The sequence below is a fragment of the Battus philenor genome, unplaced genomic scaffold, assembly GCF_028537555.1.
Source record: "Battus philenor isolate CCGP_79_NKW_IND1 unplaced genomic scaffold, ilBatPhil1.0.hap1 SCAF_16, whole genome shotgun sequence".
Taxonomy (NCBI): Eukaryota; Metazoa; Arthropoda; class Insecta; order Lepidoptera; family Papilionidae; genus Battus; species Battus philenor.
In genome coordinates this window covers 631,157-647,213 of record NW_027181678.1, presented here as the reverse complement: position 1 = coordinate 647,213, position 16,057 = coordinate 631,157, and the positions used below count along the sequence as shown (strand labels likewise).

At 36.2% G+C, this 16,057-nt stretch overlaps 1 protein-coding gene and 1 long non-coding RNA gene across 2 annotated transcripts; both read left to right on the top strand.

The window, feature by feature from the left end:
- The first annotated feature begins 1,921 nt into the window (after nt 1-1,921).
- LOC137919550 (uncharacterized) lies at nt 1,922-5,469 on the top strand. The gene is made up of 3 exons (XR_011106736.1): nt 1,922-1,997; nt 2,556-2,654; nt 5,384-5,469. It is a non-coding gene; the product is annotated as an uncharacterized lncRNA (long non-coding RNA).
- A 583-nt stretch (nt 5,470-6,052) lies between these two features.
- On the top strand, nt 6,053-15,559 carry LOC137919484 (uncharacterized). Its single transcript, XM_068762571.1, has 8 exons — nt 6,053-6,150; nt 6,902-7,023; nt 8,826-8,968; nt 10,106-10,283; nt 11,973-12,149; nt 13,417-13,519; nt 14,340-14,436; nt 15,144-15,559. The coding sequence occupies exons 1-8, from the start codon at nt 6,053-6,055 to the stop codon at nt 15,396-15,398; spliced, it is 1,173 nt and encodes a 390-aa protein (XP_068618672.1). The 3' UTR covers nt 15,399-15,559.
- The last annotated feature ends 498 nt before the right edge of the window (nt 15,560-16,057 follow it).

Genomic DNA, 16,057 nt, shown 5'->3' with positions numbered 1-16,057 from the left:
AGTTTATCCTTGACCTACTTTTATGACAGAAGACTCGTGATGTTTTAGATTCTCATATTAATTATTGTTTTCGTTTGAATTAATTTGTTTTTAATAAATTCAGGGGAAATGTTTGAATGGTTTTACGATGAACAAATAAAAGTACGTCATAGAAGTTATTGCGCATTCTTATAATTTAAATATTTCAAAACGCCATCTGTTATTAACTTATAGTACTACGTATAAAAGTATTTCTATTTCTAACGAAGCTTTTTAACTCTCGCTTCGGGTAAATATGATCTGTTTATGTTTTTCGCTATGCTTAGAATATTAAGTCATATAAATCAATAATTGTGTAATAAACATACTACAATATGTAATAAAACCTTGCAGTTTATGTTAAATTTTAAGTATATAAAGGTTACTAATGTCTACTGCATATGTTTATCATGCCTTAAAGTCGGTAATATATAATTTATTACACATTAGTATGATTTTCTGACACGATAATAATTTGATAGTGTCTTCAGCTCATAATAATAATAACTAACGTTCAAAACTTCAAGATTTTACTGTAATTGTATGCGTAAATATTAAGTAACGACTCGGACGTTTCGAGAAACACCTTGTCCTTCAAAGTTAAAAACAAACTTTATTTTCATTGTGAATAATGGGTCTTTTGTTTTGTTCACCAACCATTTCCTTTGTAATGAATTTTTCATAAATTTCTTGCTGTTACATTAATATTGTATGACAACGTAGGAAAAAATCTTAATATTGACTCTGTAGCCAATTTATAACAAAAATTTAATCAAAGGCAAAGATAACTGACAAAACTTAATAAAAATTGATCCATTTTACAAAAAAAAAAAATAGTTTCAAATTAAGAATAATTATAGTGTTCTGTTGAAAGTCGATCATTGGCTTTACATTATTTATTAACATCTACTTTTTATAAGATGCTACACACATGGAACCTGCCACTGCCATTAATCGATGTACTTTTTCTTATCATTGTTCAACATATAAGTTTTATCACTGCTTTAAATTTCTGTCAGTGTTGTAAATGTTTCGGAACGAATTCGGCTAGGGTATAGTGCTTCATTTCTTTCTACCTACTACACATTTTTACGAATATTTTAATTTCGTTTACATTTTATAGAAAAACTTCGTAAAAATTAAATAATTAAAATAATACTAGAGAAGTACTTTTGTGTACGATACAAGTAACAAAAAGTTGACAATAAAAATAAATGAAAAAAGAAAGGTCAAAAAGTACCGTAATTGTTATTTTTATAAATTGAGTGATAGTTAATTTGTGTATGACTGAATATTATCTTCTCTAAGTTTACTGACATGTCAAATTTGTCTTTGTTATAACTATAATGAATAAAGCGGTAATAGGCTTTGACTAAACGGTGTGGAGAGATGGGAGAGGGGCTCCGGTCCCCGACCGTGCGTCTGCCACTTCGTTATAAAAATCAATAGCATTAGTGAGTCCGTACAAACGAATTATACGAGTGCGCCTGTGTGCGTCTCCGCGCGGGTGTGTGTCGAGCAAAAAAAGCGCGAGTGAAATTCTTGTAATAAAAATCAATCGGAGCGGAGAGAAGGCCGGGAGGGGAGCCGACCGGACGGCGCCAGGCCCTCCCTCTGCCTCCTCAGAGGTATCGCCGCTTCTAATATCTAACTACCCTCTCGACGACATCTCTACTATTTTAAATTTGGCCAAAGTTACGAAGCGATGCGATAGTGTACGGATTTTCGCTTATCGAAACGCCGAATAACAATAATGGCGGAGGAGGTACGCCCGGCCGGTTCCCGTCGGAGAGGCGTTTGTTTTTATTTCTCCGAGGCGGGAAAAAAACGAGCGCTCTCCCGCCCTGCACCTCGTGCGCCCCGCGGCGTCGCAGACCTCGGTCGGATTCACTTTCGTCGACATCCCGCCTCTCGAAGGTCACGGAGGAGCGGCCGCGTGCGGGTGCTTACGACGGCGTCCGCTGACCGACTACGACGAGGTGAGTGACGGTAGCTTCGCGTCCTTCGCGTCGTCTTCGCGTGGAGCGCAGTCGCCCGGGCCACGTGTGCCGACGAGAGGGTTAACTTCGCTAACCCGCGCCGATACGCGCCAAACTCAGGTTAAACGATAAACTTTACGACAGGCGGCAGTAATCTCGCGGAACTTTCTGCGCGGGAAGATAAACAGAATTAAAAAACGCTCAGCCCCCCTCGCTGCGCCAGACAGAGATGGAATGTACTTCGCACTCGTCCCGTGCACCGATCGAGAAAAAATTCAATAAAGCCCGCTTCCTTTTGTCTAATTGCCTATGTAAACCTACTTATATTTGGAACGTTCGTTGCCGGCGACATTTCGAGGAAAAAATGGAGCATTGCGCCGTCGTTCCGCCGCTCGGCGTATATTGTTCACGTAAAACTCTTTCAATTCACTTCTTATTATTAATTTCCGCTGTACAAGTGGCCGGTTGCACTTGTGCCGACTGCCATTGAAGTTGGGTGCATGCGTGTCGCGAAGTGATTACATTTATATACAAGTGTTTTCGTTTGTTTCATGGCAGGAAATGTCCGGCGACGGACTGTTCCGAGTGAAATGCGAACCGCCATCGGACGGAGAAGACAGCGACTCACAATTCGCACCGAACTATCTGCCGACTCAGGTATTGCGATAGTTACGTTATTATACAACCGAATATTAAAACATGGCAACACAGTGGATGACGCTTTTTTAAAACTACTTTTGACGGACGTGTGACATTTAATAGTTTTAAAATTTTATATGCAATGGTTAATTTTTATTTTCAGCCAATGAAGTTTTAAATGAAAATTCTTTTATTTAAGTAAAATTAGTTTATTAATAAATATTAATTTGTAAGTACTATATACATTTTTTAAATCAAATTAAAAATATTATTCATTAAAATGATATCGTAATTATTTAATAGTAAATGATAATGCGGATTGACAAGTTGAAGTTTACATTGGGCTGGCTATATAACATGCAGAACAAATAGCCAGTGTAATGATACTACCACAATGTGGGCAAAGGACCATTTTAAGGTCGTCCTATGTCCAGCAGTGGGCGTCATGTTTTATGTTTGAATCACGGTGTGCATATTTAAGTTATGTATGAACACAGATTGTACTTAGCATAGTTAAAAGGTATAACTTGGCGTATATTGAGTAAATCTTTTTTTTTACTTTATAGAATGTATCGCAAGTGATTTTCCGAGTCAAATAGTTTTTCATAGTAAAAGGAAACACCTCAATGTATCTGTTTTTTGGCCATTTTCTTTGGATTCCTTTTTATATTACTTTCATCACTGTTAACTTGCATCATCAAGTGCCGGCAAAGAGCTAAACCGGAACCTTCCAAGTGCCGGCTTAAGGAGGATCTAACTTTGGTTTCAATCGTACAAACCTATAATTAATCTATACAAATAAATAAAATTGGAGTGTCTGTTCGTGATATTAAAATGTCCGCTTCTTACTACTTGCGTATGAATATATGCAGTACATATACCAAAAGTTTTTTTTTTTTAATTTTTGTCTGTCTGTTCAGGTTAATCTTTAAAATGTTTGGACCGATTTTGTCGGGATTTCTATTGGCACGTAGCTGATTTAATAAGAAATAACTATGGCTACTTTTACATAACGATGAAAAAAAACTAAATATACTAATATATTTTTTTAATTTCACTCGGATGAAATCGCGAGCACAGCTTGTGATAAGTAACAATATAATATTTGTATAAAAATACGTAGCGCCAGTTTGAGGGCTAGGTTTGATAAGCGATGTTAGCCTTTCTGGCTTTTATAGCTTCGGACTCGAGTATTTGAAATCCGCGAGTTAAAAGGCTAATTTAGTAATGAAATCTTTTATAGTGATCTCATCCATTTGGAATATAACGCTGAGTTATATAAGACAGATACCTAGGTGACGTATGATTTATACAGGGTGATAGATTATAAGTGTAAAAGCTTTTAAACCTAAAACAATATCTGACAATGCACAGACTATAAAGGCATATAATAAATAAAAAATAATTTTAGTATGTAGTAATTTGAATTTAGAAAACGTTCTTTCATACTATATTGTTATTGCGTCATTTATTATTTCTAAAATAGTAGATAAAACATAAGTATATATAAAACGTCGTGAATGTATGTATCAAGTGAAAAGGAGTAATTAGGCGTAACAAATTACATTTCTTGGTGTACATTATGATTCGAGTAAATAAAAACTCTTTTACTTCGGCAAAGGTCTTTAAGGCGTGGTGTAAAAAAAATATTAATTGTTAGAAATTAACTATAATATCGCTTTAATTGTTTTATACGTATAACATACCATAATCATCCTGTATATATATACGTGTTAAATTAAACACTGCTCAATATTTGAATCTAAAAAGGCGATAGATTGAATTTCAAACCCGCGTTATGGGCAATGCATACAGACGTATATGTAGATATAGATGTCTCTTTCATTCTCCATTGCGATGAATGAGACGGAAATTTTCGTTGGATGTTTGCCAAGAGTCCCTATTCTTGTATTTAATTTCTAAAATATGTTATTTTAACTTTAAAATTTGTAAAACTTTTGATTTTTATGATGCTACGTATTTTTATGTATTTCTTTTTAATAGGTTTTAGTTAATACTCAGAAATTGTGTGTGCTGACATTTACGTAATAAATATATTGGGATCGGGAAGTGGGTAATAAAAATCAAATTGACCTTTTTTAAAGTTTAATATTTAATTTTTTAACCTATAAATCGGATAACTCTTAAACGGTAATAAAATACGGTAAACCTTGTTTATATATTAGATATGGTGCGAAGTTTTTTCGACTTTTTTTAATGATTCAGAACTGTTTTATTGCCAACCAACATGAGCATTGTAGTACTTACTGATATGCTAATATTTCTATTCTTTTTTCAAAAATGCTTTTATGAAAAAGTTCCTTGTTCGAATGTTTTAGACAAAAAAATTCTTGCGTTGTGTCGTATATTTAGAAATATTTTTTTTTGTAATATCACTTTAAAGTGTAACGATTTAAAATGTGAAACGATCCCTTGTTTCGGCGAATAGAAAAACAATAGAATAATAGCGGGAAAACGTCGAAATGCTGTTTTTTTTTTTAATGGAATCAAAACCAACGAGACTCAATAAAAGGAATTTCCGGCAACTTACAATTAAATATTTTAAAAATAATATTGTAATGTTAGTTTATAATCATAAATTTTGTTTATTTTTAAAATGTATTGTACGGATATTTATCAATTTATTGGAGTATAATTAATATAAAACACGACTGTTTTTGTTCGAAAATATCGTACTTAGTAAATTTGAAAAAAAAATCAGGTCTGATATTAACAATTCGCTTCAGTTGGGTTCACCTGGTCTCCTGGCTGTCAAAGTGGAGACGATAGATCATTCTGATGAAGATGCAGCCTCGCACATCTTACGTCACCTGCAGGTATTCATGTTTTCCTCTATTCCTAATTTCTGAAATTAAAGAATCTGAAATTAAAGAAAAAGAGAATACAGGAGTTAGGAAAAAATAATTAATGTTACATATTTTAGAGCCATCTCTTTATTGTGATATAAATAAATAATTTCTTTGTGACTGATATAGCTATATGGCGATATAATTAGGTGTATAAGCTTAGTAAGCTGTTTGAACAGGTCGGGAGCGAATTGGAGCTGACGCCGCCAGCACCTGCTGCACCAGCTGCAACGCCTGTGCACGCTCGCCGTCCACTACCGCCTCGCGCTTCGCCTGACAGCTTCGAAACCCTCGAGCCAGCCCGCTCCACCGCTGTAAGTACCATTGCACCACAAAAGATGGAAGAAAGAGGGAAGATCCCGGCGTCAGCAACACAACTCACACTGACCCCAATAAACAATGTACCCGAGTCGCATGGAGGCGTCATAAAACATTCAAGTGACGCATAAAAAGATGTAGCGCAGAACGTAGAAAGAATGAAACATGTTTTAGCTTGCCTATCGGAGATCCCTTTAGTTTGATGAAGCTGTAATAGCCTCAACATGCAACATGTCATCTGATAGACACGAATTGCAAGACATATTCCTCCTCCAAAAATCACCACGAGGACTGATCTTAAACTGCCCGTACTTTGACTTGTTGAGACCGTGAATTTTTCGGGCCACCTAATGAGGAGCTTATCTGACCTCTATTTCTACTAGAACACATACTAATTTATGTATTTGTATGTGTATACTAGCTGATCCCGCAAACGTTGTTTTGCAAAAAAATATTTTTAATTTTCAATTTAAAAATAAGGGTTGATCGTAGAGTTGTATGTATTTTTGTATGTTGTATCATAAAAAAAAATTTCGTCAAAAAAATAAAAAAAAAATTTTAAGGGTGAACAACCCTTATCACTTAGGGGTATGAAAAATAGATAGTAGCCGATTCTCAGACCTACTAAATACGCATATAAAATTTGGTAAAAATCGGTCAAGCCGTTTCAGAGGAGTTGAAGTTCGAACACCGTGACACGAGAATTTTATATATTAGATATGAGTATGTATACATGCAAGTGTATAATACTCTAAAATGTGTAGTATATTTTAATGTTTTTGTATGTATGTACACCCTAAACTGCCTTCATGTCTCTCATCTTCATCCAAAGTTTGTCTGGTAGATATCGCTTCGAGGGTTAACATTGCCTCTTGTATCTGTATATATATTGTTTCTTTTTTTAGCTATAAACTATGTTATTTTGGTACATTTTCTTTTTGATTTTTTATATAGAGTTCTGATGTACAATAAAGTGTAAATAAAGATAATAATAAAGTGTTCACTGTTTATGATACGAAATGGAAAATACTTTGGAGATTTAACATAGATGTATGATGTCTAGACCACGTGTGAATCCAGTCTTGAACTTGTGCAGGGCGGAGCCCTACTGGACCGGCATTTGGGGCTGCTGAACTCGTCTGATGTGGAGTCGGACTTTGTCCCCCTACTGCCCATCAAGGACGAACCTCTCTCGGAAGGGGGTAAGTTATTACATATTTAAGTTTTTTTATATATATATCTAGCTGATCCCGCAAACGTTGTTTTGCCATGTATGTTATTTCTAGGAAACATTAAAAAACAAATAAAAAATAAGGGTTAATATTTTTGTATGCTGTATCATTAAAAAAAACAAAAGCTTTTTGTCTACAAAAAAAATTAGGGGTGGACCACCCTTAACATTTTAGGAGATAAAAAATAGATATCCGATTCTCTGCCCTGGCCGATGTGCGCGCTAAGATTCACGAAAATCGGTCGAATCGTTTCGGAGGAGTTCAATCACGCACACCGTGACACGAGAATTTTATAAATTAGATTTAATTTCATAACATAAATTAGATTAATTTTTTATTGTTTTAAATCGAAAATTAAAAATATCTTCGGTTCTGTATAAAGGTATCTAGGGTGGATATACCATAATCGCCACGGTCAGCAGGCGGGATGGCAATCGCAGTGTGGTATTATGATACTTAATGGAATCAGGCATTACCTCGCGGAAGTCCATACTTAATAAGAAAAGGTCCAATGTTTAGCCACTTGACGTGACATAACACGTGTTTCACCCCTCCACGGGGCATCTTCAAGAGTTATGTTATACCGATTAGTGCCAAACATAGCACTCTGTTTCTGTCTGTGTTGAGTGGTTTAACGGTGGTAGTTGTGTGATTCGCATTGTTTGCCGCATACGCATTTATCAGCGGGCTGGCGGGCGGCGCACTTTACTGCACGACTACCACTGCATGTGCGGAAGTGGCTAAATATTGGTCCTTTTGTTACTTAACTTGGATCGCACTCGTCTTAGAGAGAATAATAAACAGACGAATAAAAAAAGTGAATAAAAGGATCAATAATAAAAGTTCTATTAAACGTACATTTCATTTAATTTGCTTTTATTTATTTATTAGAGTATCATCATCAATATATTCCGAAACACTTTTTTTTTGTTTTTTATGTCACCCGCCATTGGAGACCTCTCGTTCCATCACCTGTTTTGTTGTGAACAGGGATTCACTTTCTTTATTAAATCATTCACTTCCTATTTATTATTTTCATACTATTCTTTCATTCTTCACAATCTCTATCATTCTGTTCTTTCATTCAAGAATTCAGTCTATATTTCTCTTCCGCTCTGATATCCTTTCGTACATCCTCAATTACTACATTTTAGTTTATTTATACCATATATATATATATATATATATATATATATATATATATATGTATATTTATATATCACAGCTTTTTTAGTTTATTTTACATCTTATATATATATATCGCAGTTTTATTATTTCTCTTACTTACAATATTAGTATTTACATTTTTGTATTGCACTGTTTATCTTAGCATTTGTTTTTATTTATTTCTGTTTTGGCTACTTTTCTACAGAAGTCGAAGAAGGTTTTTTCCGAAACACTTTGAGGTACTGATGTATAAATTTTTTTTGGTCCTCGCTATTGGGGACAAGGACTATTTAACATTATTTAATTTTTAACAACCTTTTTTATTTTCTTTCTCTTCATTTATGCATCTTATGATCTTCCATTCGGTATTCATTCTACATTTCTTCTTTTATTCTCTTTCCCTCTATGACCTTCCATTCCTCTCTCCTTACACATTAGCATTTTATTTATTTTATTTCTGTTTATTTACATTCTTTTTATTTTACATTTATTTCACATTAGCTTTATAATATTATTTATTTACAATTTACTTACAGTTATTAATATTATTATTTATTTTTTTATTTACAATTTTACACATGTATAAATTTGGACGGTAATTATAGAGCAACAACAGCTAAGCGACGACGCGAGTGAGTGCGGCGTGGGGGAAGCGGCGGAGCCCCGCGGCAGTCCCAAGAGCTGGTCCCCGCGCGACATGGAGCGCGCGCTGCAGGCCCTGCGCGACCGTCGCATGAGTCTCACCAAGGTATGTACTACAGACAGTCCGAAAGACAATCTTATTGTAAGAGTAAAAAGAATGTGGGTACTTCTAAAATATTTTTTTAAATATATTATTAATAATTAGAGGCTGGTTGAAAACCTCTTCCAACTGGTCCTATTGGAAATTTCTGGTGTGTGGCCTATGTCCATCGGTAAACGTTTTGGATGGAACAATGATGATGATGAAAGTAGATGATAAAGAAATACATTTAAAAAACTTTTGAATTAAACAGTTTTTTGATACCCATATTGTGGTGATTGTCGAAAAATATGTACCTAGTCCGCCATATTGGAACGGCGTCCATCTTGAATTTTAAGTTTTGACATAATCATCGTGTTTTACTAGTATAGCACTTTTATTTTAAGAAAAAATATGTAATCCGCCATTTTGTATCGGCGGCGATCTTAGATTTATAATGTCATTGATTTTATTATATTGTATTGTCATCTAAATTAAATGTGTGTACCAAATTTCAGATCAATCTGACAACGGGAAGGTGTTTAAATTTCAATTTCTAATTTTGACCCAAATAAATTACGTACGGGTTGAACTAAATAAAACCGTTTAAATATACAATCACATATTAAACCATGAATAGTTTGTCGTGTTTTTATAAACATTAAAGGTTATATCTTTTAAATAAAATGTTAAAAGAGTTACAACGGCCAGTAACTCATTGTGTTATTGGATTTTTAGGAATCACAACGACATATATACACAGGATGATTACTTATTGATGTAAAATCTCTAACGGGTGATTGTATAGCTCCATTACTGTCAGTTTACGCATTACACAGTCTACCCTAAAATGAATGGTTTCAGAAATAATAAATAACGAAATAATTGTAAAAGTTCATATCTAACATTTAGATTATACTGCAAGAAGTTTGCCTTTCGCATACTTATAGACAAAAATAATTTAATGTAACATATTTCAGGGAAATCACATTATGATTGGAAATAGATTCATAAGGTTTTTGTTGATAAATGACTTGTACATTCACCAATATAAAGTCCTCCTATGTACAATCATTCTGTATATGTTTATATCATTTCAAACAGTAGTTATATTCAATCATTAATGATTGTACTCCCAAGTGATGTCCAAGTGACGTTGTTCAGGCATCAGCGACTTATGGCATCCCGTCAACGACCCTGTGGCAGAGAGCACACCGCTTGGGAATTGATACTCCAAAAAAGGACGGTGGGGCGAAGACCTGGAGCGACGAGGACCTGCGAGCTGCCTTGCACGCCTTGCGCGCCGGCACCCTCTCAGCCAATAAAGCCAGCAAAGCTTACGGTCAGTACTTTTCACCTGGAACTTTCGCAGTATAATATGTTTTAACGTATGTGTGTCTTTCTATCCCCATGCGTACAAAAATCACCATGGTTAACAGGCGAAAAACAATTGTTGCACATTTTGACATGTTGCACACCGTTTTAACTTTAATTATTATTCTACGAAGTTATTTTAAATACTAGCTTTTCATCGTTCTCCAAAGCGCGTGGGAAAAGCAATGCCCTACTGACTATATTCTATTGATGCCGGACGCTGGTAGCGTTTTTGACTTTTACAGCTTCTTCTTCCGATACGAAATCCGTGAGCTGATAAATTACCTAATAAGTGTTAAACACCATGATCAAGGCCGTCAATTGACAGCTAAACGATAAGTAATTGACCTATCACAGTTCATAAATTGATTGTATGGCTTCGTACTGTGATACATAATGGACTTATCACAATTCACAAAATGAATGCCCCGCTAGCCATCTATATAATTACAGTATATATAAATACAGTTTGACATTTGCCGCCATCTTGAAATATTTCTAGAAGTAGCGTACATACTCTCCAAATTCACATAATTCCAGTAGCAGAAACGAAATAAATATAAAGTACAAATAAAACAAGATGAATTAAAGTAGTAAATAAACATTTAATGGAAACAGGCGTTACCTCGCGGAAGTCCATCCTATGTAAGAAAAGGATTAATATTTAGCCACTTCCGTAGTAGTGCAACAAAGTGCACCGCCCGCCAGCCCGCTGATAAATGCGTATGCGGCAAACAATGCGAATCACACAACCGCCACCGCCAAATTACTCAACACGTGTTTCACCCCTCCACGGGGCATCTTCAGGAGTTATGTTACACTGATTAGTGCCAAGAGTAAATAAACGACTTAACTGGACTATGAACAATTATATGCGGTATAATATATGGTTTATTACGTTTGGCTACGTGGTTCCGGCACGGACTAGTAGATGGCGCTACAGGAAGCAATTAAATTCCTGACTCGCGGTATTAAGTTGGCGCGGGTAGCTATGAATGCTGAGCTTGTTGATACGAAGATCCGCCACGGTATAAGCTCATCTCGCCCACTCAAATCTAAGAGATTTGAGTGGGCGAGATGAGCGCGCGAATGACAACCAAGTTAGTTTTTTAAAACTTGCCGCCGTCGTGTCCGCGACGTAGTGCCACGCCCACAAGCGACTCAAACCGATTTTCCTCCAACTTGCACATCGCTTCAGATAAAATGTCTTTGATAAAGATTCACGTCTTTCTACTAAAACTCAGTATATATCAATTAGTCAATATAATACGTCAGGTGAAGCATTTGACGTAGATTTTTTTTAAATTTATTATACCCGTGAAGAAAAAAAGCCATTAAAACATAGCCAGTTTAAATTCCGAATTGCACGAACCGTTTCGCTCCGTGAGCTAAATTCAGATTACGCTGTAAAAGTCCTTGGGCTAACAGAAAAAATAGTTTCTCATCAGGGACATTCTGCTACCAGGTGGATCACGGTCTGGTCCACGCCCGGTTCACAGAATCACGAGGAGTCCTCCCTGAGCTTAAACCTATGAAGGTACTGTGAAACTGTTAGAGCTCCCGGGCTAACAGCATCAACATCGATCGAGAATAAGTAGTCAGTGCGGAATGTGTATATATTTGAAAAGGTTTGATTGGTAGCGTGTACCATTGGCAGGCATTCCCAGCAGCACGCTGTACAAGATCGCGCGACGCGAGGGCATCCGTCTGGCGGCGCCCTTCAACGCCGCGCCCACGGCTTGGCGCCGCGGCGACCTGCAGCGCGCGCTCGCAGCCATCCGCTGCGGCGCAGCCTCCGTGCAGCGTGCAGCCGCGCAGTTCGGCATCCCCACCGGTGACACCCCCCCACCAGCGCACGTTGCAACTACCCACTATCACATACCTTGCGTCCCACTCATCGCCTGATCTAATAACAGATGCTTCACTAACCAATCCTCCAATACATCACCAACCAGCACACACGTTTCAACAAATAAACGCTTCATTATATATACCTTCCTTCTTCAATTCACCAATGCACAATCTACCAACACAGGCTTTACCCACCCTCCATTCTTTAGCGTTGAGAGTGAAAGAGAATATGATGTAAGCAAGAGCGAAAGAGAAGGATGTAAAGGTATATTGGGTAAACGACAGGGTGGACCAGTTGGTCAAGGACGAGGCCCTGAAGTGTAAAAAGAGACTAGTATACGAGAGATACCCAATTTCCTTTATCAAGCAACAGCACAGGCAAGAGGTATACGGAAGGTCGACGGCATCCACAAGGAGGAATTTCTTCCCAAACGCCGTATTAGTCTATAAAAACAAGGTTTACCAAAGCATGGTCTAATATACGCTCCACCAATATACACTTCACAAACAAGAATAAATGTTTAATAGATTTAAATCTATCACGATAGGACAATATGATTAATTTGCTTGTGCAAGTGAATAACTTTAATGTTTACTTTTTTTACTCACTTTACTTTGACTTCCAATTTCAATGTTGCCTACATTATAATATAACATTGGAGTAAATTCGTTAGTGTTGCTTGTAAAAAAAAATAATATTCCATATTCTGTATATTTCGAGACGTATACTTCAATACAGCTAGAAATAGTCTACTGGAACCAGCTAAATTTTGATAGGGGTTTATGATAAAAGTTTTCAAACCTCTGTTGTTGGGTACAGGACATGTAATTGCCTATGTATAAATAACGGTCACGTTTATAAAGGTGCTTACACACTATACCTTTTAGGGCAGGGATGACCAACAAAACACGTTGCCAAATTTTAACTTCCAACAAATTGAAACTTATATATTTCCTTTTAATAATGTTCATTAAAAATAAAGTTTTTGTAAATTAATAATAATTGTTACATTATGTGCGGACATTCAAAAAAAATTATTTAAATTGGCTCGATTATTAAAAAGGTTGGTTACCCCTGATTTAGGGTATTGTGATATCTCTAGAACATCTAAATATACAACCGTGCAAACTTTTGTTTTTAAAGTGTGTTCAAGACTTTAAACTGCACTATCTAATTAAAAAATGCACGTATTCTTGGAAAAATCGGTTTAAAAAAACTGTTTTGGTTACCATGCTGATTGTTTCGAAAGGAACCTTGTACGGACGCTGCAAGAGGGAAGGGATCGAGTTGTCGCGGTCCAACCCCACGCCGTGGTCGGAAGACGCTATGGGAGAGGCACTAGAGGCGGTCAGGTTTGTAAAACATTTTTGAATTTGTATAAAAAATGTTTATTATTTATTTACTAGGTTTGTTTTGCGTATTTTTTGAAAATTGTTTATTAAAGCCATTCGATAATAAACCAGTCTCTTAGACGAGACCGAATCGTATAGCACAGGAGACGCCAATTACTGATCATACTAGATAGAAGGGTTGCTGGAGTTCGTAGTGCTATTTCTTCTAGCGCTGATCCTTTCTGAAGTGTAGTAGTGATATTAGTCAGACAATTTCAACTGACCAAGTTCAGGTCCAGTTCTTCCGGTCGCCTTTGTGTCGGAATGCTAAGTGAATATCATCGAGTGACAGCCGAAGTAGTAGCATGTAGCGACCCGCGCCGAGGCTCCGGGCACCCTCTCGTTAACTTAAGAGGCCTTATGCCAGGCTCCTTCTGCCATCTGCCGCCCGGAAGTGGCAGAATCAGAAAAAATATGTAATTAAAAATTATTAATATACATATAAACTTGAAATTTGTCTGCTATATATATAAATATTGTAGTGTAAATAGTATATATTAGATTCGACATAGTTTTAATATATTAACATGTTGGAGGTTAGGTTTAATCAAACATGTCTTACTCGTTCAAAGATATTTATTTGAACGCCAAAATCGATCGATGCAAAATATTTGTACATGTGAGATTTAATTTATTTCACATATTTTACGTTTCATTACATAATATTAAAAAATAATATTGGTGTTTCCTTTATGAGAAGCAATCGAAAAGAAAAAGAAAACATATCATTACTTTAAAAGAATTTTGAACTGTTTCCGATTTGTCCATTCCGTGTTCCCAGGGTGGGGCAGATGTCCATCAACCAGGCTGCGATTCATTTCAACCTACCCTACTCCTCACTGTACGGCAGGTTTAAGCGCTGCAAGTATCAAATGCAGGTGCGTACCATTACACATAGCAGTTCTGACATAGTTTTATTATTATTTTGTTTATTATTCTACAGCATATTAACGCATATTGTACAACAAGACATTTAAAATGCTTTGAAACATTTAAATATATTTTTAAAATTTAATTCGTTCTTTTTGACATCTGTCATTATTGTCAATGACTTATGTGACTTACTCTATGATGTAAAGGTTATAATCCTACCGCAGATTTTAGTTGTTTATGACAGGTTAAAAAAGATTATTACATAAAAAAGGAATTTAAAAAAAAAAAATTAAATGTATTTGAAGGTCGCCAACAAACCGTCACTAAGCAAATGATTAATTTATATGTACAAACAGTAACAAGTTGCTTCAAGAATGTCGGTTGGCAGCCGCTCCAATCATCGCTCCAGCAGCATTAATTCTCTCTATATATGGCGTTCGGGTACACTTTCAATAATTTTTGGCCTTTGAAATTACAGTCAGTTTTAAAAGTGTGCTGTTTATTTATTTTTTCTTGTATTGACTAGCCTGCAACTATACATATTTATTGAAGTGGGCGATATATATTTACATAAGCGCATTAGCCTATTACAGGCTAGTTCCACATCCATAAAATACAGACAAGAAGCAATAACAGAACAATTTAATTCATAACATAAAAGTTAAAGTTAAATGGGATTTATTACTTTTTTCACTATATTTCTTCTTTCCAGGGCTTGCAGCCAAACCAACACGCGGAAGCGCAAAAACCACTGGAGATGGAACACCAGAGTCAATTGCACCAGGAGTCTCTACCTTACTATGGCTCGCTGCCAGTACAAGCGCCCGAAGACCGCATGGACTTGATACCTTACAGCCAGCTGTTGGGCGAAGTCCACGACGCAATGCACGGCCACGCCCTGCAAGAGTACTGCGGTCAGGGTTTCCACTACCCGCAGGGTTGTTACAGCGGTCTAGCCACCAGTTGAGGGCGCTGCGGTTCATACATAAACTCGCCGTGACAACGCCGCCTTCTGCCGTCCCTTTAGTGCGACCATTCGTCCGCGTGGTCTTTTAAGAGCTGTTTGCGAAAGGATCTAACATATTTAACTAGGTCGTCGTACGTTTCTAGTGTTTTGAGCGCCTCTGTCAAAGCAACAATATTTGGCGCCATTTCATCCAAGAAATTACTGCAAATTTAAAAAAATATGGCATAAATCAAAATTACACACTAATCTACGTAACGAAAGATTTTTTTTATTATCTGTTCCGCTCAGAAAGCAGTCGCAAGGCTTTCTCGTCCATTTAATATATTTAAAATTAAAGAAATAAATAAAAAACGTTTCGCGTAAGTCAACAGATTATCAATAAAGTTTGATATATTAGATCATTTTTGTGAATTTACATTCGGCTAATATAAATGATGCGTATTTTGTTATTCCCGACGGAGTTAAATTTAACAAGGAATAAATCGTCGTTGTCAAACAAATATTTTTGGATATGTTGTCATTTCGAGTATTCATCATCGTTTGAACCGTAAGATGTCTATCGTTGGATATAGGTCCCATAGATTTTTAATAGACCATACCAAAGTCTTCTGTCACCTTATGGGTCAACCTTTTACTCTGGTCTGTGGTACCGTAAGACC

Excerpts from the sequence above, each read along its gene's own strand:
- LOC137919484 (XM_068762571.1), top strand. The coding sequence starts at position 6,053 with ATGTCATCTGATAGACACGAATTGCAAGACATATTCCTCCTCCAAAAA. Across the intron at positions 10,284-11,972 it reads TAAAGCCAGCAAAGCTTACG|GCATTCCCAGCAGCACGCTG; the intron begins GTCAGTACTTTT and ends TACCATTGGCAG. Across the intron at positions 14,437-15,143 it reads GCTGCAAGTATCAAATGCAG|GGCTTGCAGCCAAACCAACA; the intron begins GTGCGTACCATT and ends TCTTCTTTCCAG.